Genomic DNA, 25250 nt, shown 5'->3' with positions numbered 1-25250 from the left:
ATTTTGGGTTAAAAATGTATAACCCAAAATCGTTGTGATTCAGGAGCAGATGAAAAAAATTCTATTTAAAAAAAGAGCGTATTTGAGATGTAAAAAATATGCTGAGTGGGCAACAAGCTTCCTGCTCTGCTCCACCCAGCAACAGAAAGGGAAAGGGGGCGGGGTTGCTCTGTACCAATGGTCCCGCCCTCAACTCAGAGGCAACTTTCTAATAAACTAATGCTGCTCTGCAAAAACTATGTCCTAGAAAACAACTGATTTTTTTTAAATTTTGGCTCAAAATGGCACAATCATAATTCAAAGACCACTGGGAACGCTTTAGCAATATATCAAAAGATGAATAAACTTATGCAAGGCTGCGCAAGAAATTCAAGATATTCAGTGGACATCAAATAATGTCAAATAGGTTTTGACAAATAACTCACCAAAATGGAAAAACACTGAAAATCTCATTTAACCTGCAACTTTTCTACAGTAATTATGACGATTAAACAATGAGCACCTCAGCTTTAAGAGTTGCATTTTCTAGCAAGAAATTCAGAAATGTGATCCAAAAATATTGAATTGAATGTAAAAAAAACTGTCTTCCCACCATCTAATCATCATTATCACATTATGTGAGGACTCTTTACATCCCCAATCCCCAAAGTGCACAAAAACAACCTAGTTTTCTGTTAATGCTGCTTTGAAAACAACAAATTTTGTCATGACGGACTTTTCTCAAAGAACAGTGAAGAAACAGGAACAGAAACAGCTGATTTAAATTCCCAAGAGAACACGTTGAACTTGCTGGTCCTTCAGGATGCATTAAGTTTCGAGTGCTGGTGTCATATATAAGTCAGGGACTCTCAATAATTGGAGCTTCAGGCTCAGATGAAGATAAGCTGGTGGACACAGTGAGGTGAGAAACTAGGAGATGGTGAGGAAGAAATAAAAAAGATGCGAGTCAGGCTGGATTTATGGCCAGCAGGCAAACTTCTACCTGTGTGAGAGTGTTATCTGGACAAGTGTGCATCTTTTTAATGTTCCTTTTTCTTACTTAAGTTAAGTTCAAAACGAGTTTTTATGAGCACCCGGGAAAAAGAATGCATTCTTTAAATTCATTATTGAGAATAAGGTATGACACTGAAGCCGGATATACTTCCAAAAATACTGTTTAAAGTGAGCACATCGGCATAAACCAGACCGGACTGCAGGTGAAATTATACCTGCCGGTTGTTGGCCAGGTTGTACGGACAGTCCATGAACTGCTGCAGAGTGCACCCCGACCAATCGGAGCCCTCGTAACAGGAGGGCAGCTCTTCTAGGGTCGGGGTCCGTCCATCGCACATGTGCAGTGACGTTTTCCACGTGGCCCCTCGCTGCACGTGCCTCCACTCGCTGAGGTAGCGGGACACGGGGTCCCTTAGGAGAGTGATGTAGTAAAACTTCCTGTTTGGGGGCAAAGGGAGGACAAGAGAGACAGAAGGGAAGAGAGCAAAGATTAAAAATGACGCTGATTAAAATGAAAAGTTCAAGTGATGTATATTTAACATTTCAGTAAGAGGAGTAATACATGCTAACTCAATCCAATCGAAAGACTTAAGCTCAGGGTTAATTACATTGCAGTTTCGCAAAATCAATAAGTCTGCACAGATCAAGTTGCTCCATAGAGATGAGAAATGCAAGTCAAAAATTGTAGCAGAGAAAAAAAAAACAAATCTCTTAACCACATGTAATTCCAATCACAACCATGGGGTGGCAGTATCTGCAATGCTTTACAGAGTCAGATCTACATCCTTACATGTCAGAGCAAAAGACAAAGGTACTCCTCTGAGCGATGTTATATTGGTTTATGAAAAGCAGATCTGTGATGCGCAAATGAGAAAAGAAACATGAGGAGGAGGAGGAGAGGGAACAAAGTTCAGGACACAATCTGCCGGAAGAGAAACTGCTGGCACAAGCACATCTGCCTCTGCGACACGCAACTCCACACTGCAAACATCCTTACGTCTCCCGCTCACAGTAAACATCTTTCCTCACGCTTTACACTCCGCGTATGAGGCCTGTCGCTGACTTTACCACTGGCTTTGGCTGTTAAGTACCGGTCCTGCTGCATTGCATAGCTCAGTGTTTTAGTGGGGACACTCCCGCTTGAGCAGAAAACCTTTTCAGGCCTTCACACTACAACTAATTAATGAAGTCTAATCAATCAACACACCCTCATTAACGCCACACTTACACGTGCACGTGTGACTATGTGATGCCAGCCCACCTGAAAGCCGCGCACGGACTCGTCGGTGCAGCAGACACACGCCGGTTAAAGAGGGAAAGCACACACACACACACACGGGCAAACACGCTCTGCTGTTTGCAACATGTCACAGGAATGTTTGCAGAGGGAGTTTTTGTGCGCTGCTGACAGGACTCCACAAAACCGCCTGGTTCGCACAAGCCGGCCTCAAATTCACACACTGTCTCTCCGCTTTCATCGCTAAATCTTTGGCTTCACGTGACAAAGCGCCCGGCGAGAGCAGAGCGGTTGCTGGGAGGATGTAAAGCCCAAAGTGTCAAGCAAACAGTGGCACCGTCTGGATAATAAAAAAAAAAAAAAAGCCAAAGTCCAACCAAATCCAGCATTAGTCAAGCAGATCCTGGACAAACACAAGTGCTAAATCCTAAACCTAGCAGTGCTGAGCAGATGCTGTACAGTAAAAGCAGAAATTCATCAATGGGTGAAGCAAACACACAGATCCGAGAAGATGAAACGAATCAAGAAGCAGCAGGGGAATCGTGGACAATCAGGAGGATAAACCTTCAATCCAGCGGCAGCTGGGTGGTCCCAGGCAACAAACCAAACGCTTCTTCAATCCCAGCGACAGCAGGGGGATCACAGCCATAAATACGAGTTCCTAAACTCCAAATCCCATCGGTGTTAACCCAAAATCTCTCCCTTCACCTCCAATCTTGCCCCTATCTTATGAAAAGCGGGTCGATGTGAAGTCTGCAGGGGACCGAGGTGCATTATGGAGATTCCTCTGATGACATTAACAGGAACACTCCCAGAAGTGTGATGTGTGTGTGTGTGTGTGTGTGTGTGTGGGTGTGTGTGTGTGTGTGTGTGTGCTCCTGCTGTGTGTCTGAGCAAAAATATGGCTATTAAATCAGTGATGACATTTCCCCTCCTAGTTTCCCCACAGAAAATAAATAAATAAATAAAACTAAAAAATAAAAGAAAAAGAGAGAGAAAAGCAGGCAGACTTTTGGGCCTCCACTGCACAGACTGGAAAGGAGAAAGACAACAAGGAAACAGAAAAAAGGAAGGACTGAGAAGAGGAGGAGGAGAATTTCAATTAGTTTTCTAATACTGTGAAAGCAGTGAGGGCCCCAAGCCCAAGTGATTTATCAAAGTTATGGCTCCAGCTATAATGAAGGCTCAAGCATATTACTTGGTGAAGAAAAAACAAAAAACATCAACAACAGCAAAACAAGCACACAAACTCACAGGATGTGTTTTAAACCACACACACGGGCCTCAGCGTAAACCCTAACAAACGCTCTCAAGCGGCGTTCCTTGCCTGTCGCGACCTCCAGGTCAGGCAGACATTTAGTCTGGCTGCAGACTCAGATCCCCAGGTAATGATGTTCCAACCTGCACACATTTGCCGCCTCGCCGGCGAGCCCCTTCCTCCTTCCCTCTCCACTCTGAGCAGTGCAGCAGACACCCAGCAGCTCAGGCAGGCGCAGGTGATACTGCTTATAGCTGGAGCGCTTGTAAAATTCACTTCAAAGCTAATGTTAATGTCAGTCAGTCCGTCACTGCACAGATTTAAGATTGTCGTCCTCTGGCCGAGAGCATAGAGTTAAAAAAGTGGTGCCCTAAGGGGGGGGGGGGGGGGGGGGGGTGCTCTCAGAGACTCCATCTACCTGCTGTAAAATTATAACTAAACCTCCAAGAAATGGAAAAGGCGTACTTAACAGATGCCGGGAAAAAATTTGCATTAATAAGTTCAGAAATGTCTCGGTCTCGTTCGCCTTTTTGATTTATTCAGCTCGACTGACTGCAGGGCACAACGGAGAGACTGAAACACTGCAGGTGAACAAGTTTTGTCTTTTTTTTGTTGCCATCTTTCTATCCTGGCTCTTGTAACCAAATCTAAAACGGAAGGCTGAGCGTGCAGCATGACGCCGCCAGGGTGAGAAGGAAATCTTTCTTCCATCCTTCCTTTTCAAAGATGTTACACCCTCCTTTCCCCTTTCTCTCTCATAATGCATCTATTTGTTTCAAGGTGAAGAGAAAATACTATGCATGACAGCATTTTTTATGCCTTGTCGAACTATAAATACTTAAAAATCTTTACTTTTTTGGGATACTTGTGTAAACACAAGCTGCATTACTACAAATACCGTCAGGAAAATGCGATGCAGCTCTGCATTCATGAGAGCTTGGTAGGTCTTATCAAGAGGAAACACTTTATGCCTGGTCCGGTTACGCTCTCTGAAGAGCCTGTTTCCTGTGAGCCACAAATCATCCTGTTTGACTTTCTCTTTAACCCTCACTTCCCTTCTCTAAATCTTCGCCTCTCTGGTCCTGTCTTTGCCCTCCTCCTGCTCTGGTCTCCCTGCATGTCCTTCGTTTGGTCAAAATCTAAACTAGAAATTTGAAGTGAGATTCAAGTTTGGAGAAATGAAAAAGCAAAACCTTCAGAATTTTATTTGAAACATTTTAGTTAATGTGCTGTAACATAAAAGAGATGGTAACTACAGTGCAGCAAAACACTATATTACCCTTTTAGAAAGTTGCAAGTCTGCAAAATGTTCTCCACATATGCGATAATAGCCACAGCCCCAGGCTGTGCACGGCAGCCATCACTCACTAATCATCTCTGAGGGTCTATATATCTAAACTTTTTATTTTCACAGCTTAAAATGTATATATGCATATATATTTTAAGCTGCATCAGAAAAAAACTATGTACTTTGTGTCCAAAAAGATTCTCTCAGAGGGTTTTATTGTATTTTTTTAATCATAAGTAGTCTGTGCAAACACCACTGCATTTGCTTCCAATGATGTGGGAATGGTCACTAGTAAAGTTTTCATTCAAAATTCAACATAAAGGCCTAAAAAAAAAGATCTTAGCTTTGAATTTTTAGGTTTACAACAATCATAAAAGTTATGGCATACACTGTAATTGTGATTCCTCTTGGAATAAATCATTGGGACAGTTTATTGGATGTTCAGCTATTAACATTTTGCCGTTAGTTTGACCTGGTCTTTGCTTTAGTTAAGGATTTATACATTTTTCTTGCATCCATAAACTTTAGATCTTGGTTATAAAACATAAAAACAATTTGATCTAGATTTTTGTCATTTTTCCAGCAAAAGATTTGACCAAACAGAGTTGAAGTTTCAGGTTTACTGTTGAACTATTGTGTCATACAAGGAAAAAAGCTGGCGTTGTATAATGATGGGTATCAAGTATTGCCACAAAAAATGGTTTTAAAAGGTAAATCGTAAAGTAGTAATAACATTCGAAAAGGCCCCAAACTTTAGGGTTAAACATGTTTGGAGCAACATGTTTAAAGGCCAAAAAACACTGTCCCAAGAAGTAACCCAAGTGTTTCTGCCTTTTTCAGGGTTTTTAGATATTTGAATATCAACCGACAGATATCCACTCTAGGGTTGGGCGATGTCCCTTAAATTGGCCGTTGACGATGTTTGCTGTCAACCATCGGGATGGACGATGACATCGTCGGGGGGGGGGGGGGGGGGGGTATTTTTACATTTTTCGTTCTTATATAAGTGCTATTCGTTTTTTTGCTTTTTTCATTTTATTTCCCAACTAATGACTAATCCGCGATGATCCAGTATAAACTGAGGGAAGTGACTTTAACAAAAAAGTAACAAACAAAATAGAAAAGAAGTAGTCCGCTCCCGCACTTCACTAGTGAAGTGGACCGGCGGAGCGCGGATTTACAGCTTTGTGTTTTAGGGGAAGGGGGGGGGGGTACATGAGCGGTATGTGTGGGAGATTTAAGACTGCGATCCGTCCCGCAGCTCTAGGGGTACAAGCATCCGAACTCAGAACCGGGTCTAAAAGTGTGTGTCTGTGCACAGTTCGGATCGTCAGCACACACAGCGGTTTGAGCTTCAAAGCAGAAATGTCGCTCAGTCCTTAGAAAACATTCAAACAATCACGTGGATTTGTGTTTCCAGTCGTGTCCCGACTAAATAAAGGCTGATGTTATTCTTACATGTTTACGTGCAGCCAGCATGCAGCGCCACCCAAAGCTAATGTTGTTAGCCCGTGTTAGCATACTGCTAATCCTGGCTTCGTTCAGAAAAAACACTGACCACACGGATTAAAATTCAAATGATGAGCGAACAGGTGTTTCATAATAACCGTAACATTATTAAAAGCAGGTTTAGAAGATCGTCTCGTATATTACCGAGCTGGCATGTCAATGTATATAGCCGCTCGGCGCTGTTTAACAATGTTTTGTATTGAATTGTTACATACAATAAAGTTTGAAAAAAAAAAAAAGCCGCTCGGCGGAGTTTATATCCTTCCGTTTTTCAAACCCTACTGCGCATGTGCGAATGATTTATTCCGACCGAAAGTGTGACCTTAGTGAACGTTTTTATATTCTGAAAACATTTTTCTGTGCCATGTACACGGTTGGATTCTAATCTGACCATTGATCCCATCAAGATATTTTGTACATGTAACCGCGGCTTATGGTGTCGACGCGCAACGTGGCGGGGGCGTGGCATCACGATGGTGGTCTCTCCATCGGGATGTCAGTCACCCATCACGATGGACGATGATATCGTCCATCGGCACAACCCTAATCCACTCACTATCTGAAGCTGCATTCATCCATTTGCATGAAACATTGCATTTGAGGAAGCTAAGACATTAAAAAAAAACACATCATTCGATTGTAAGAAGAAACCATTTGAAGAAATCTTTGAGATAATCTTTTTTGCTTTGCCGTGCCACCCACATCTTAAAATAAGTCACTGCGGCGTTCTGCAGGCTTCTGTGAAGTCGGAGCTTGATCATTTACCCAGTTTCCTTCTTTTTTTCTCACTTTTGGCCGAACTTTCTGGACTAAATTTTATTACAAAATTAGAGGGTGAGACAAAGGCCAAACAAAATTCCGTGCATAATGCAGGAAATCAACTTAACCGCCATGGATGCATGTGTAGTTTGGAAGGAAAAACCCGAACAAACACGGCTTTGTAAGAAACATCGCACAATGTTCTTCAACGTAAATCCCCAGGACTCAAGAATGAAATAATAAATTCTGCACTCGATCGGGTTCTGACCTGGCACAGCTGGTTTAAAGTAAACAGCTTTGGAAGAACGTGTGGGTTCAAAGGGTTAGATAGCAAGAAATGACGTAAAGACTACTCTTGTTTTTCCACACTGAAGCCTCCCTAGAAAGAGATCGTGTCAGGTTCATGTCCCAAACAGCCTCCCCTCAGAGGGACAGGGACGGGTCTGCTCCTCTGGAGACGCACTGACCAAAACCTTTCCCATCAGAGAGAGAGAGAGCGGCGCTGATTCTCCTCCCAGGACAGGGATGATGCAAAGCAGCCTGTTATTCCTGCTCATCGTTTCAAAGAAAAACTTGATCAGCTGAAAGCAGACACTTGACAGGATGTCATTGTGCATTTTGTGCTTCCTGCTTCACTGCTCGACCCCATGAATTGGCAACCATCCGTCACACGGCCTGAGCGAGGCGCTCGGTCAGAAAGAGAAGAAAAACAATCGGAAATTAAATTGGTTACATCGGATCCTTTTACAGGCGGCCAGACCTCCCTCGCGGGGGTTTTATTTCCTTGGGTGTTCAGACGCAGCATGGAAAGTGCAGATCCAAAATAAAAAAGCAAAAACAAGAAGAGAAAACTGATGTATCTGCAACAAGAAAAACACTTTTTTTTTTTTTTTTTTACATAGAAAAGCCTGCAGGCTCCATATGACTTACACATAACAGAAATAAATAAACGTCTAGGTTTATATCAAATGTTTATGCTTCACTAATAGTATTTCCAGTAATTTAGCTACTTTATTTAAAAAAATATCTATGACTGTGAAAATTACAGGTAAGAGGTGATTGGTGCTATATTTACATACGTGTCTAATAAATGTGTGTTTATTTACCTCTCAAAAAAGCCAAAAACAAAGATTTCCTCCTAAAGTGACAGAAAAGTTAGTCAGATTCTGACAAAGCCTCAACTCTGTTCTGCTAAGAAAGTTTTTGCACGGAGGCTGGGAGTTTGCTCTATCGGGGAATGCTCTGCTGGAGCTGGCAAGCATCTCTGCTGTGTATGCTGAGGCACGGAAAAGACTCGTGGAATGTGCTGCCTGAAAAAGCAGAGGAAATCAACCATCACTGTGTGTTTGTCTCCAACCCTGCGAGCACTCCGAGAGCCAAGCAACATGCCAGAACTTGACTGCCTCAGAGTCCTTCCTGTTCCCCTACTGCCAAACAAAAAGAGGAACCCACCTACATTCAGGCATACTGAAAGCAATTAATCATCCAGTTGTGCGTGACAAAAACACGCCAGGTATTTTCTAAGGCTTCAGGGTATGGACAACCGAGCCCCACTGAACATGTGCCTTCTTTCATCTCAGCTTCCCTGAGAATCTGACCCATCTTGCCTCCCTCACCCGGCCTTCCTCCTCTTCCTCCTCCTTCGATCGTCATACCATGGCTGCCGTTTCTTACAGTGTATCCTGGTGACGCACTGAGACAGACAGAAATAGACGGTTCTGTTTCAGAGAAGCTCTGAAAGGGTTCGTGTCTGGCTGCTTTGGTGCACCTTTCCTCACTCCCTTTAAACTGATCAATAAGTGCCTCTGGACTCAGACATCCAGACAAACTAATTTAGAACCTGAAGATAAGACATGCATCAGAAAACAGATTTGAAAGAGTGAAGCTCATGTTGGGATTACCTCAAAAAAATGTGGAGAATTTGTTTCCATTGGTCCTAGACGTTGCACAAGCTCCCTCTTTACATCAGACAGGACTCCCCATTCTCCCCTTTTGAAACTTTACCAAAGACACACATTTTTATTTTTGAGCTTGAGTGGGCGGTGGACTGAATTCGACCGTCCTGTTGATGTTTTATGCTGGTTTGTTTACTGTCAAACTTCCACTCCATTTGATTAAAAGGCTTGTTTTGTACAGTCCTTTGGGCAACTCCCCATGATGCATTTCAAAAGTTATGAATAAAGTTAAATTAAAAATGATCCAAGGATTGAATGCAAAAAGATGTGCACTGACACATCTTGTGAGGCAGAGGTAAATGGCGTTTTTGTACGTTGCTTTAACCCCTTAAACGGCGGAGATGTCGCTGGCGACGCCTAAATAACACACGCTCTTTGACGCACAGGAACCCATTGACCGTTTCCCCGATCAACGTCAATCAGCTTATTCTGACGTGAAGAACAGTGACAATAAAGACATATGTACATCTATTACTAACGCAGTGTTGCATAACAGCGCCATGCTGCTTTTCTCTACTTCAGAATCTGCTGGATCTACATTAATAGCCTAAACTGTTAAAAGTTACAGTAGTCTGAGAGTGGTGTACACTTATGCTGCTTTTTCTTTTTTAACCTTCATTAAGGTCCTAAGGCGCTTTACAGTCACAGTCGTCTTATACCAAACAGCCTTTCAATGACCCCACCCCATAGCCACTAGGATCAATGTCGTGTTCAGTGTCTTACTCAAGGAAACTTTGACAAATGGGCGATTAGTGCAGGGACTAAACCCGCAATCACACGATCAGAGATTGACTCTATGGCCGAATCTGAATCTCTTCCCTACCCCTATGGCTCCTCCTTATTCGTCCAGGTATTTGGAGCTTCAGTGCTGTCCGAAAGTGTTTTTTCTTTTTTTAAGGAGGGGGCATGGCAACTTAGGTTTGGCTATCCCTCTGCTGGGGACGGTGATCCACGTCTTCTGGCGGGGAAGAGAAACGCATTTTTTTTACTTGGGTGTGCTCTAAAGCTAAGAAGTTTACACTTAAATAAAAGTATTACGCTTTTGTTTTTGCATGACTTTTTGAAGTTATAAAATCTATTTTGTTTTGTTATTTCCCAAGCGCCAGAAGCTATGCGCTAACCAAGATGTCCGGGGACTAATGATGACATCATAAAGCGGTAGTAATGTCCGCATTTGAATGTCCCTGGTGGAGCGGGCAACCTCTGATCAGTAGGTTGCCCATGGGACCTTGGGCAAGACACTGAATCCTACATTGTTTCCTACCTTGTGTGACAGCTCGGCCACCATCAGTGTGTGAATAAAGGTAGAAAAGCGCTATACAAGAATTTATCACAATGCCAAGTTGGATTTTCCTTTCAAATGAAATTGCTGTTACATTGTGTTTTTGTCTGAACCCATTCCTCAGTAGGTTCTGTGGAATGTTCTAGCACTTCCTAAATTCCTACAGGAGGATTGAAGCAGTTTCCCGGCTCATTAGTTTGGAAGTGTTCCCAAAAATCCACATGAAACAAGAAAAAAAGAAAAAAAAGTGACCAATCTGAATACCATGTTCATTTACCCAGGAGGCCTTTTCTGCAGTGTCCTGTGGTTACACAGAAAGCTGGGGGGAAAAAAGGTTTTCCGTGGCAAGCCTTAATATTTAAGCAGCTCCCCGACTTTTGTTTCTTTTTCCTCCATATTTGGGCGCTGATCACCACAAGGCTTTCCCCCCCTGTCATTATGCCACCACAGATTTGCCAACAGATCCTCGTGCATTCCCAATTCCAAAATCTACTTTCAAAACTGACTATTTACTGCCAAATGTGCACCTCTTGACAGACGCCTGTGGAATGGAGTAATCAATGTCGCTCTGTGGCTTTCTTGTTGCAGCTGATTGGTGTACTGCATGCAATCTCTAAAATTGGATCAATCAAGGATTTTACAGTGAATTTAGTCATTTTCACAAGTAGGTGTTGGTGGCTGGACAAAACCAGAGAATTCTAGACCTCATCTGGCTGCTTTGATGAAGAAGAAAAAAAGAAAAAGAAAAAATTACCACATTTACTAATAATGAAAACATCAACTGCTGTTCTACAATTGGGAAACACCATCTAGAGACAGAATTTTTGCTCATGTCAGGAGATATACTGTAGCATAAACATTGTTATTTAGCTAAAATTGACTAGATTAAATGACAGCATTAATAAATTATCAAGTTTTATCAGGTCAAGTGCCTAATAGAGGCTTTTTAAGTTCTAAAAATTACACATTTATAAAAGATTAGGAAAATATGCGTAAAATAAAGTACTTAATAGGAAAAATGACTGAAATATTACCTTTAAATAAACCTATCGCCACAGTGTTTAAGTTAAAACAGCTATTCGAACATTTTCTTGGTAAAATGAAGTCAAATGGTTTTGTTTATATAGAGATAGCCCAACATACTTTTTTTAAATAAGCGAGAATTACACAAAAATCATACCTATATTTAGTTTAGTGTGCTTTTGCACAGTGGTTAGGGTAGCTACACTACAGAGAATCGCACATTGTTATGATAGCTGCTTTTATGGAGATGATATTTCTGACAACAAATGGACTACAAGGTTTAGTCTGAGCCGTAGTTCAGACCAAACAGGAGCTTCTACGTTTGCTAAACAGACGATCAGAGGAAAAAAAGAAAGACTAGTGGGGACCAAACAGTCTAGTGTGAAAGTGCCCTAAAGCCAATTAATCTGGAAGCAACAAAATGTAGCAATTAAAGTATAAAAAAGTACTGATGTCCTGATGTACAAGACCTTCAAAAAACATACTTGAAGTTGACAGTAAAAGCTAGAATTTGGATCACTAAAGACTAATTTCTTTAGTGCGGTTTAGCGCAAACAGCATGTTCTCTATATCACAAGACAAAAAGGAAGAATGCGTCTAATGGAAACCACAGCTCTCAGAGAAAAAAGCTACAGCTCAGGGAGAGAAGAAAACTAATGGAGAGTAGAAGAGACGGAGAAGGAGGAAGGAATCCCCCTGAGTGCAAAGTTATGTTCAGAAGGAATGTACAGCCGCCTGTTGTCTCATGTAACTTCACTGGCAACATCCCAGACAACTGTCTGACACACAGACTGAGAGAAGGCGGGAAGATAAGGGCTGAACGGCGAGGACGGGGAAGGGTTGCGCGAGAAACCGCCATCATTTTATATGAATTGATGCTTTGGAATTGAGTTTGCTGAAAGGAGCTGGAAAATGTTTTGACATGGGATGGATCACCACTGGACAAGCATTTCTCAGCTGTCAGGGAATTTGCCATTCCATTTTTTTTGCAAGAAAGCCTTTTGATAGCTACAGAGAGAGATTTTTAATAATCAAACATGGAATCAGAAGGTGTTGAAAGATTCTATCAAATTTTACAAAATAGTTACAACAGTTCAGAAAAGCTTTACAGAGGTGAAAATGTCCAAAAAGAGATTGTTCTCATTAAATTATGTGTTTTTTAATTTGTGATTATGCCGTTTTTAGCCAAAATAATAAAAAAACCTGTGTTGTTTTCTAGGACATAGTTTCTGCAAAGCAGCAGAAGTTCATAAAAAATTCACCCTTTGAGTTGTGGGCGGGACTGTTGGCGAGGAGTAAACCAATTCTCATTTCCCATCATTCCTTTGTTTATACTCTCCTGCTAGCTTACAGCCCCTCACAACCACAAGCTAACATTAGAGTTGCAACAAAAATGGCTAACTATATTGGAGCCATCCATCCATACAGTTTTGAGACAGATGCCAGCTCAGACGAGGAAAACAAAGACGTTAATGGATCTATTTGTCTGCAAGTGGATGCTTGTGGCCCACCGACTAGATTTTTAGGTCACAACTGGTAGCTTTTTATGACCTTCATTTTACGTCTGCTCCAGATTCACAACAACTTGAATAAAGAAATACTCAGTAAGGCAGTTTTAATCTCAATTTTCTTTACACATCTCCTCCATCATGGGAAAATTCCAAAAGAACATGCCAAAAACACCATTTTAATTGGGTTGGGTCTTTAATAATGAGACATGGGATCATCAGGTATTGAAATATTGTACAACATTTTATCAAATAGATATAACAATTCACCCAGCTTTACAGAGGAGAAAACCTTTCAAAGAGAGATTATTCTGATCAAAATATTTGTAAAAAAGTAAAAAAAATGTAAGAAACCATCTGACAAAGTTTGTGTTAGCATTTTTTCAGAAAACTCCCAGAACCAAGGAAGTGCTGCTTGTCTTTGTTTTTTTTTTAAAGCAGCAGATAAAAAATGACAGTTTTCTCTGCCAAGTTTGCATGGAGATCGTTGCTGCGCCCTGAAGTAATAAAAAAGCAGATTTTTAACTGAATTTGGTGGCAAAGAAACTCTACCGAAAGTATTAAAAACTGAGTGAGAAAAATAGACTCAGCAACTTTCAGAACCACTGAACTATTAAAAAGAGAAAAAAAAGAAGAAGTGCATGCCAAGCTAAAAAAAACAACAAAAAAACAAAGCCTCGGCCCAATAATCAAAAACGCAAGTGTGCACACGGCATTAATAAAAACATGGTCATCCCTCATAATCACGCTGCTATTTAGGAGGAAGGAGCCAGAGTTGGAGGGGTGGAGGTGCAGCTGTGGGACTTTACGGTAACATCAGTCTGTCGGCAGAAAGCCCCCTCCACCCATCATCATGTTCAGGTGGTTCATGCGAGTTCAAAACAATCCCTCGGCTTTTGCATCCCCGCAACGTGTTTGGATGTGCTGCGCTCTCCGCCACGCCCGAAACCCACGTCACCACCCCGGCATGTCATGACATAATCCAGGCTGTGCGAGGTGATGTCAGATTACCGTCATGTCACAACAGCTCAGCCTCTCCGGTGACGAAAAATCGAAAGGAGCGAGGGGGGAAGGAGGAGGTGAAGGAGGAGGTGGAGGAGGAGACGCGATGTGGAGTCTGGGGGCATTTAAAAGGCTGGGTAACGAGGCTAATGAGCAGACAGGTGGCCCCATTACGGAAGCGCACTCATTAACACACTCAAGCACACAAAACCTTCCCTCTGGCTGGGATTAGTGCTTTCCTGACTGTGTGTTTGTGTGCATGTGACCCCCCCACCCCCACCCCAACCCCAACCATCAGTTTCTCTGTTCATCAGTCATCACATAAGACTGGAGGCAACAGGGCGTCTGCAAGTCGGCATTGTGTACGATTTAAGGTGAGGCCGTGAAATTGTACAGATGAGGGGGTTTAGGATTGGATCCTTGCCACCTGCCTTGTACAACAAACACCTTTCTACTCTTAAATGGCACATGTGTGTGTGTGTGTGTGTGTGTGTGTTTGTGCATGAATCCACTATTCAATGAATAGAGCCGCTGAAAGTCTACAGAGAGAAGAAAAACCCAGCAGCAGACAGGTGATCTCCCTCTCCTGGATCAAAACACTCGAGGAAAGAAATGCCTTTAATTATGCAGACATATAGGTGGAGGTGACACGACGTGTTCGTGCAAACAAACACAAAAATAACAGGAGGAGCCACGTGAGGATTCCTATCTCTGCCTCCCTGAAAACTAAAAACAAACAAACTAAGAAATTAAAAGAAAACTATCTGGCAGCCGAGGAATCCAGTCAGGAAAGAGGGGAAGGGGGGTTGATGGACAAGCTGCTGATAATATAACAGCCTGAGGACTTGATGGGGATATCTGCATATCTGAGGAACTCCTATTGATAGTGGCTGTCATTATCTTCTCAGAGATGGGGAAGGAAAAGGGAGGGGATTCAGGAGCCAAGATGACAGGAGATGAAGCTGGATTTAAGTGGATGCAACACAAGACATAGTTAGACATGGTATAGGCAAATACTGTGAAGACACGGGGTCCTCAAAGCCCAATTACTGAATGCTCAAAGTCTGTGCCAAGCATACCGCACCTGTTTAGAGGGGGCCTGGGGGCTCACAAGCACTGCATGGAGGGAGGAAGTAACAAGCCAAAAAGAGAAACCAAAAAATGAAAAAAAAAAAAAAAAATTCCAGGGGAATTTGAGACGGGTAATTTTGACACAATGCCAGCAGGATTTCACAGATAAGCACCGCCTTTCTTATCATCGCCAATCACCGGTAAGATCTATGCGAAAGGGCACGCACGCACCTATCAGGCTGACGAAAACAAGCACGGAAAAAGGAAATCTAGAAGCCGAGAGACGCAGGAAAGACGGGAAAAGGGGGCTCTAATGAAATAATAGGAGCAAAATATTTAGCAACAAGAGAGACAACAGTTTTGGAGACAGAATGGCTCTGTGTTAAGAGTGTGTGCATGGATCTGTGAGAGAGCGTTTGAGATGGCGGGTGAAAGAAGCCCATTGTCTGGCAGTGTAACTCAAGCTCACAGCTCCAGATTTGCTTCATGAGCTGCGAGGCTGAGGCATCCTTCCTCTCCTCCTTTCCTCTGTCCTGCTTTTAATCCGCCCAGACTGACTGAAGCTTTTGTCCACGGAGACGTTTTACATTATGGGGTTAAGACAGCAAATTGCTCCTTTACACATAAAGGCTAATGTGGTTTACAATATTTGACAAAATCAGATTTTTAAGCCACTGTTTGTTAGAGGAGGGCTGCACAGTGGTGCAGTGGTTAGCTCTCTTACGTCACTGTGAGAAGGCCCTGGTTCAAATTCTTTCTGGGTCCTTTTCATGTGGAGTTTGAATGATCTCTGCGCGAGTTTCTCCTCCACCTTTCTCCCACAGTCCTAAAACAGGCTTCACAGGTTCATTTGTGTTTCTAAACTGTCCCTGTGTGTCAGTGTGTGTGTGCGGTTATGTGGACGGTCTGCTGACCTGTCCAGAGTGTGCCCTGCCTTTTCCCAACAGAGGCTGGGATTGGCTCCAGCAACCTCACTTTGGAAGATGGATGTATAGGTGTTCCGTAAATGGTGTAAAAATGTAACTTACAGTTCGAAGAACATTGTCTTTTCCTGTATATTAAAACAAAAACCTAAAAGGCCATGCTTTCTTAATAAAGTTGCAAATTTATTTTATTGAAGTTTTATTTATTATTTATTCAAGTCATTAAAAAATGACCAATTCATGCCATGAAAAAAAACTGTATTTTATCCTTTCAATTAAGAAACAGAAATTTAGCAAAAAGTTAAACTCTTCTCTTGCTCATTATTTTAAAAAAATCCAACTTATGTTCCATATTATGAGATTTCTCATAAGTTTTCTCATCCCGTCCTTCTAAAATCTACCACAATTCAATGAGGAAATGGAATAATAGCTTGTTTGACATCTAAAAAAATGTCCGTCTATTTAGTGCTACACAGTGTGTTCATCATTTTGTACGGGCAACTGAATCTACAATTCCAAAATCCAAAGTTTTGGAAATTTCCCAGAAGTCTCTGTGAAAAACTAGCGTGGACCGATGCTTACTAAACTCTTCCAGTTGCATTTGAATGATTTTTATTGTGAATAAATGTCTTTAAATGTATACTTTTTTATAAATGATCCAAGTTTCATCATCAGGACAAAGTGGATTCATCAATAGTCTTTGTAAAATGTTCTTATTGGTAGGTTTTTACTTCAGCAAATGTCACATTTGCCATTAAAAAGAATTCCAACACAGCCAAAGTGCTGCATTGTAAGTCAGGAAGTGCAGTTCTTTAAGGGCATCCTGCAGGTACCAGCTCCTTCACCCCTGTTCTGTGGGGGGTCTTGTTCACTTTCACAGAAAAAAAAAGTTGATTATATTAACAAAAGTCTAATCTGGCGGATGTGGGAAGAGACAGAGAGATGTAAAAAAGGGAGAGCAAAGATAAAGAATTTGCCAGTAGTCAAAAGGAAACCCACTCCTCGGTGTAAGATATGCTAATTAAAAGGTGGAATCTGATCCTACTTAAAATGAAGCCCACCAGGTGAATATTTAAAGATATAGCTAAATGCAAGTTGAGCTATAAAAGTACAGAAAAGGGTAATATTGCTTTAAAAAACAAAAAGTCACAAAGGATACTGAGAAATTTTAATAGTAAAAAAAAAAAAAATCAACTTTTAAAGTTTGTTAATGTAAAAAGTATGAATAAAGATTTGCACAGATCAGAGAAACCAACATTTGCCTTAGGCCCCACAACCGGTAGTTTAGGTTTAACTGCTGTCGGTTATAACTGACTAACTAGTTTCAGTTTCGGTTTAGTGGTCACTTTGATGTTTTCCCAGAGAGATTTACAAGTCCGGTGTCACAAATATTCAAAAAGTTAACCCTCATGTAACCTCTGCTTTTTATTTATCCCACTTTGCTGTTTAGTCTTTTAAAAAAACTTACCCAACAATCGGATTATAATGTGTTTTACTGAAATAATGACAGTTGATCCCTTTAGGTTGGCCAGAAGACGTTAAGAAAGATACAAAGCATGAAGCAACTCCCAACAAACCCGATTATCATTTCATTATTAACAGACCAGTGGCTTTGAACAATCATATGCACACGGAGTGAGCAAAATGTTTTGGGAGTTTTTTAATTGTTTACGGGACTCTTCATATGAGATCATGTAAAATGCACACACGCTTGCGATCCCAGCAAACGCACAATCACGCAGCAGCTGCTAACCCCGAGATTAGGGTCAGTGTGACAGACGTGATTTCAGGCTACATCTGCGACAAGGAGAGAGAAGAGGGAGCAGAACAAACAAACTGAGAGCAACATGCAGCGAGCATACACTGAGAAGCAAATTGTTACTGACTACTGGAGAGGAAAAAAACAAAACAAGAGGAGGTGTGTGTGTGGGAAGAAAAAGAGGAAGTGAAAAAGCAGCAGAGCCACGCACCATCTGTTGGGTGTGCATTTTGACTGTGAATTCAGAGATTCAAAAGGCTGTTAATTCTGGAAAAAAGCCAACAACGGCGTGGACACAAGAAAAGACCCGCTATCAAGTAATCTCTAAAGAGATATTGGAAAAAGAAGAAGAGGGATCACAGTCGCTGACCTTTTAAAGCTCCTGCGCTGGAAAGAAAAAGCGGAAAGAGATTTGAAAAAAACAAAAATAAAACAGATGTGTTTGCATTTGATGCACGCAGGCTTTTAGTAGAGGAACCTGGCCTTTGGTCATAGCTAAATTGAATTAGATTTCCTTTTAGCCTGCCACAAACAGCCATCCACTGCAAGTGCACAAGTTCCTCAACACTCTCAGGCCTGCGTTCCCTTTTGCCTCTTGTTCTGTCGCTTTTAGGAATGACACTGAAAATAATTGAAAAGCCGGCTCTGTCTGCTTCCAAACTCCAAACCTGCTTTTCCCAAAAAGATGTGGAGAAAAAAAAGAGACAGACAGACAGAGGAGAGTCTGAAAAGAAGAAGTAAGGAAGACGAGATGGATTTTATTTCATGGGCTGAGCTTCTCATTGATATGACAGCTTGATTTTCAGGGTTTTGGTGTGAAGCAGCTTAAGAGGCCACCCCTCTATTATAAGGCCTGTGACATCTAGCCTCTCTAGCTCTTCTGCTTAGCCTGCATACATGTCTATGTCGCTGAAAGCGAGTGTATGTGCAGCTGGGAGTTTGTCATCATGTGTGTGTGTGTGTGTGTGTGTGTGAGCATCGGTCAGGAGCTGACACTCCCCTGAGTTTCCAATCTCGGGTCCCAAGTAAAGGGGAATGCGGAGCCGAGGCAGCTGTCGGCCCGGCAACGCATCTCATGAGCCAAGCGGGATAGACATTTACCAGCATCAACACCCTGACATTTAACGCAGCTGAAGACACACAGAGTGTGAGTTTCAGCTTCACCAAGAATTCATGCACTCTGCTGAGGACCACGCCCTAAAACGATTGGCAGGAACTCAGAAACATGACAAATGCAAATGCTGATATTTAGAGCCGTCTGGCTGCCCGCCCTGCTTGCTGAGTGCAGCCCATATGTGTTTTGTGCTTTTATTCCCTTTGATGGAGAGAATGATAAACTACTTTTTCCTCCAGAAACGGGCATATTTTTGATGTAGAAGCTGCTTGTTTATTATTCATTGAGCTTGGATTTAATTTCACATTAACTAAGATTTTGTTTTTCCCATTTTTCTCAGTTATGGCTTTTGTTTTTTCCTATTAATAAATGACTTCAGCTGCACATGTAATCCCTTTGCTTGATTTGAAAAACATATCACGAACATTTCAACGCTAATAAGGCAGTGCTAAATCAATTTGGAGCTTGGCAGCCACTATTGTGCCACCTGGTTGGATTTGGCTACAAATCCCCCTCATTTGCCTTAAAACACTAAAGTGGCAAGAGGCAGTTTTTCTTCCAGAACTTGAGCTTTTTTTGGTTTGTTTTGATCAATGAAATGGAAAAAAAAAACAAAAGAAAAATTGGAGGAGGTAAATATAAATCACTGGGGACTGGTTTATTCTATGATTCAAAGTTAAACACAAACCAAAGGGTCAAAGAACAACAAAATAAAAAAGAAAGTCGTTTACTATTCCATTTTAAGTTATTTAAAGACCCACTCCAATGAAATTGTATTTTTTGGTGCTTTTAATGTGCATTTTTCTCATGATGGAGGACATTTATAAAGAAAATTCAACTTCAAATTTCATTTCTGAGTGTTTCTTTAATCAAATCGTTGTGAATCAGCCGCAGACAAAAAAAATGCAGTCTAAAAAGATTATATTTGTTACGTAGAATATATGAAGGGCGGGCCCATTCTGATGCATCCACTAGTAGACAAATAGAACCATGTTCATCTTTGTTTTCATTGTCTAAGCTGGTATCTGGCTCAAATCTGTACGGCTGGATATTGCTCACCATTTTTGTTGTACCTGTAATGTTAGGTTGGGAGTTTGTAGTCTGTGGGCTAATGGTAGAGTGTGTAAACAGAGAACTCTCAGCAATAGGGAGGGGAAGGGGGCTGGGTTGCCCTGTGCCAACAGTCCTGCCCACAACTCAGACGAACTTCTAACGAACTAGTGCCTCTCTACACAAGAAAACGACCACTGGGAACGTTTTTACCATAGATCATATGATAATCGCAGTGGGTCTTTCAGCAGTTTTGTTCACATACATTAATAATTATGATCTGAAAAATTCATTTTTTGAAGAAATAAAAAAGTCAATAAAAAATGAAGTTGAAAAGAGTTGTGAAGCCACAAAATCCATTTTTTTCAGTGTTTGAACTTTATAGCTGCTTTGGTTCCCATGATGGGATTTTATTGCAATTGGGGATAAGAAGATTTAAGGTAAAAAAAAAACTGATATAGAAAAAGCTTCAACAGTTCCTTTAAAACCAAAATAGAAGCAGACACTAAAAATATTCAAACTAAGCTTCTGTATATTTTCTAGAGCTTGGTTTACTTTGTAAAGTGTCGTGTGATTTGTGGCAGATCTTTATCAATAGAAACTACTTTAATGGAGTAGTATCAGTTTGTACGAATGTGCGGCGGCACATCTTGCCCACTCCAAAAGTAAAAATACAACATTTAGCATCTTTGGAAGACATCACAGTCTGTGTGGGTGGAGGTGGGGGAAATGTAATTATATTCATGCACCCTGCCAGTGGAGGCGCACAGCGACAAGCACAATGATGAAAGGGGAGAATCAGGGTGAATCTGAGAGAATCCCGAACAAATCCTTGGATCAAATGTTGCAGCAGGGGGCTGCAACTGGGGAAAATGAGGCTGGAATGAGCGGCGAGGTCACAGATAGAGTTCATTTGTTCATGCTCTGGTTACGAGAGTTTCAAAGGGATCAACTCACAGTAGACCATGTGCCAGGGGAACAATACACTATGTAAATCAGGTTCCTCCATATGGTGACTCAACAGAGCATTCAACACACATACATGGATCTCCAGCGAGGAGCCAAGCACATTCCATCATTTTCATGCTAAATCTACAAAGCCTTGTAGAGGCCAGCTCTGCTCAGTCTGCGTGGAAGAAAAAGGGACGAGGCAAAAGCAAAATAGAATTACAGAGAATGACAAAAGATGGATAGAGTGAGAACTGAAGGATGCTCAGTACCGGAAAGAAGAAAAAAAACTGAAGAAACCAGGCAATCTTGCTTCTGCTCGTCCCGATTAGCATTTACTTGGATCTGGAGAAAATAGTTTAAAGCCTGGCCCTTATCAGAGCATGCCTGCAAACCTCCCACACTGGGTCATCATACTGAAAGCTGTGTCTTTTTACAGTGTCTTCCCACTGCCTATTATCTGCTAATCCACCCACGTCGGTTCATCCCAGTGTAACAAGACATATTACTAGCTGAAAAAACATTCACCTTAAGACGCAAAGGGAAAGCTAGTGGTTCCAAAAACCTTCAGGATAAGTCTGTTTTATCTGGCCTGCACCACGCCGTCTCGCCTGACAACACCGCCCCTCTTCCTACTTAATGATTTGGACTGTGGACCTGGGATTTTGCAATCCCTCTCTGGAAGAGTGCTGATAGGACAGAGAGGTCAAGAAGAAACAAAGGGTCAAAAGTCTTCTACAGAGAACATAGTTGGGCCATAACAGGATTGTAAGCTAGGCCTGCACAATAAATCAAAACATTTATCGACATTGGAATATCAAATTGTGCAATAGGCATATCCCAAAAGATGGCGTTAACCGTGATAAATGGTTACCTTAAATATTTACATACATGGATAGACAGAGAAACCATTGTGCTTTTATAAAGGCCCAAATGCTCACCACCTACATTTTTCTCAACTGTTTTCCATATAAGTTTTGGTGAGTACTACCAGAAAGGTAGATAATTGGTCTCTGGTGTGTTTTCACTCGCATACAAGTTCTTACCAGTCCCCTATTGAGATAACTTGCTGTATAATTTATGGTGACTTTTATTTAGATAAAACTAATGCAGTGAAATGGAAATGATGCACTACTTGTTTTTTGCTTTGCTTTTTCTTCATGTATCACACGTCATGTCGTCATCATCAATTTTTTTAACTAATATTGCACAAACCTAATTTTTTCTCACATTGAGCTGCCCATATTGGAGCAATCTTGACTTTATTTAGTACTTAAAGACCCATTCTAGGGCTTTCAACAACAAAAAAAGGCAGTTTCAAAAAGCTTGTAGTCGTTACATACAAACTACAATCGGCAGGCCACAAGCTCCTTTCTCCGGTCCATTCCGGTGCATCCACTTGCAGACAAATAGATTCTTCTACGTCTTCATTTTCCTCATCTGAGCGGACATTTGGCTCAAAACTGTACGACTGGATAGCTCCAATTTTGCTTACCATTTTTGTTGCACTGCCACTGTTAGCTTGGGGTTGTGAGGGGCTGTAAGCTAGCGAGAAAGAGTATTAACAAAGGGATGATGGGAAATGAGAGCAGGCCTAGTCCCAACCAACACCCCGCCCACAAGTCGGAGGCTAATTTCTGCAGAATTTATGTCCTAGAAAATGACAGTTTTTAAAAAAAAAATTAGCCTAAAAACGGCATATTCATAACTAAAAGATCACTGGGAGCCCTTTTAAAGAAAGATTGTAGATGGACATTAATCTGCGGTCTACAGATTCAGGGAAGTTTTTAGTTTTATACTTGCCACCATAAATCCTTCTAAAAAGGAAATAAAGTCATCTAGAAAGGTCGACTGACAAGTTGGGGGTTAAATCCCCTTTTAAACTTTCCCCTTTGATGGGGGCTCTTCCTTCAGACTTTTGCACAGATGTTTGGGGTGTGTGCTGACAGGAAAAAGGTTAAGCATTGGTGGAATGATGATCCTGTGATTTCCCCCGGGGCCACAACTGCCCTCATTGAGCAGGCCACCCCCTTAAAAAGTCTGACATTCCTGGAGAATTCCAGGGGCATCCATCACTCTGTACAACCCCTCTCCCCCCAACCCACCTCTTTTTAAACACACACGCCCCCGCTGTTTGTACCTCTCCCAACTTGTTTCCACTAAGACCTCTGAAGCCGAGTGCAGAAATGTCCAGAATGTCTGCTGTGAGACTTGCTAGTGCCAAAGCATGATCCCTCCTGCCCTCCCCGTGGCTCTGTGGTCATTGTTCATTCCAATTCCAACTTTCACTTCATCTCTTTTCTTTGCCTCAGCAGGGATTTGGAGCTCTCTAATAGAGGCATCTACCATGTCCCACTAACCACGGAAACAGCTGGAGTTTGGATGCATGCAGAGCGCTGCACTTTATGTGTGCGGCGAGGTGTACTACTCACCGCGCACGGACGAACATCTGTGCTGCATGCATCCATGGGAAATGATGTTGCAGGAACGCAGACTGGGATATCTGTCATACGCCGACACATCAACGCGCCCAACTGCATGCACACATAGGCACGCACAGCTGAGGATTGCGAAGACACGGAAATGCTCGCCAAACACCGCAAAGGCACGGCTCTTTTTATCATGGACCTTAAATCAACCAGCGTCTAATTGTCCAAGACTTTTTCTGGTCCCTGACAAGCTGCTCCTTGACAACCAGCTCGCTCGTATAAATGACAAACTGTGCCCTCCACCACCGTCGCCGTGGGTAACCAGAACGTTATTCGTGGACTTCCACCCTATTTGGAGATGTTTCTGCAAGGCAGACCACTAAAAGTTTGATAAGGCGAGGATGTGCATGATCTCCATATTTAGCTGCTGGTGCCAAACTGTGATTTAGCACTGCAGGTAGTTTCATAGCCAAGTTAGAAACAGAATGAGTTTGAGGTGTGTGCTGGAATGAAGGCGGTGTACGCTAAATTATGCCAAAGAGTATGGCAGTCATATCTCGTCTTGCAGATGAAACAATGCATCTTTTCCAACTGTTTTTCATTGAGACAGCAGCATCAAAGCAAAAATAATGGGTTTTTGCAGAAACCTTTGCTGGATAGAAGAAGAAACAAAGCTCTGATTGTAATCACTGGGGCCTCCCCCTTCTATTGTGCATTCATCATGGCTATAATCCTTTTCACATTACCTAGACTCTACTGCAGGCTATTAGATGAACAGAATTACAATTTTACTGTAGTTTCCTGTCTGTTCTATCCCTTTCTATTCCCATGTCCAATCAGCACTTGGCAGCAGAGTAAAGAAACGACGCAGGCTCTCCTAAGAAGTTATAGACAGACACATCAGCGCAACATCCGCCTGTTCACACGCAGAACGCTGTATCAAATATCAAACAATTCAACATCAAAGCGCTAAGTATTATTTAGAGTTTTATTTTGGCTGATATTATAGATTGAAGAACCAGCTGTTGCCAAATCAAGGTCATCCAAAGGGGACTTTTTGAAATTTTTGGCCTGGTGGTCTCTTAGCTTTTGACTTTGTTATACCATGAGTCAAAAAGTTATCCAAAAATTACCTAAACTTTCCCTGCAGACAGATTTTGATTAAAAAATGATGATAATGAACCGAAGCTGAACTAAAAAGGTATTTACGGTACAAAACTAGATACAATTATTTTGTTTTGGGAAGATAAATCATATGAACACAATGTGGTGAAGCACAACCGGCCATGTGTCACATTTTTGGTATTCCCATTAACTATTGCACACAAACAGAAAAAGTGTCCCCAACATGGGATTCATCGATACTCCGATAGTGAGAGGTCTACATTGTAGGCATTTCAACAACAGCATCGAAAAAGCGATTGACCACATACACAAGACCACAGGATGCTACTGACGACAAATCCATAGCCATCCGGCTGGAACGAGTCTTTAGGGAAAAGGGTCAACTAAAAAATCCAGACGGGAGACAGTAAAGTAAAGCATCTTCTGGGCTCTCAGGAGCTTTGGCCATGATGACTGTAATGCCTTTAACAGAGCTACCTGCATTTACTGAGGAGACCCAGACAGAAGTCGCAGTCGTTCTTACGGAAGGTTTTAGGGTATTGTGTATGGGAAAGAAGAAATCACAATGGGGTGTGTGAGTAAAGAACCCACCACGAGAACTGAGACAATAAAAACCGACCGACATAATAAATGATAGGGCCGAGACAAAGAGGGCTGAGATAACACCGTCTGTGCCAGACTGACTCCATATTTCTTACCTGAGCTCTTGGACGTCCAAATAAAACAGTGTGTGTGCAGTAATATCAATGGAAAAAGGAAGTCCTAATTGGGATGAATCTGAAACCATCTCAAATATTAAATGACATTGGAAGATCCCATTTTCCGAAATGCTTTTTGCTTCTCTAATGTTGCATTGATGAGATGAGCTGGGCCTTAGTTAGGGGACAGAGAGACAATATAACTCTAATTTCAATTGATCCCTGAGCTGCAAGGACACCTAAGCTATCACAGCAGACATTTCGTCTGAGAATCCAGGCTCACTTGTCTGCACTCAATGACAGAAATGGTAACCTTCCC

The 25250-nt window shown here is 41.8% G+C and overlaps 1 protein-coding gene across 1 annotated transcript in view; it reads right to left on the bottom strand.

Annotated features, from left to right (window-relative positions):
* The window catches only part of hs6st1a (heparan sulfate 6-O-sulfotransferase 1a), a 63376-nt gene that overhangs the window by 8240 nt on the left and 29886 nt on the right, over window positions 1-25250 (bottom strand). The window contains exon 2 of the mRNA XM_004082491.5: window positions 1209-1431. Within this exon, the coding sequence (XP_004082539.1) occupies window positions 1209-1431 (223 nt within the window). The remainder of the gene's footprint in view (window positions 1-1208; window positions 1432-25250) is intronic.

The sequence above is a fragment of the Oryzias latipes genome, chromosome 22, assembly GCF_053564925.1.
Source record: "Oryzias latipes strain Hd-rR chromosome 22, Olatipes_Hd-rR_3.1".
Lineage (NCBI taxonomy): Eukaryota > Metazoa > Chordata > Actinopteri > Beloniformes > Adrianichthyidae > Oryzias > Oryzias latipes.
Note: the sequence above shows the minus strand (reverse complement) of the source record. Positions and strands in the feature narration are given on the sequence as shown.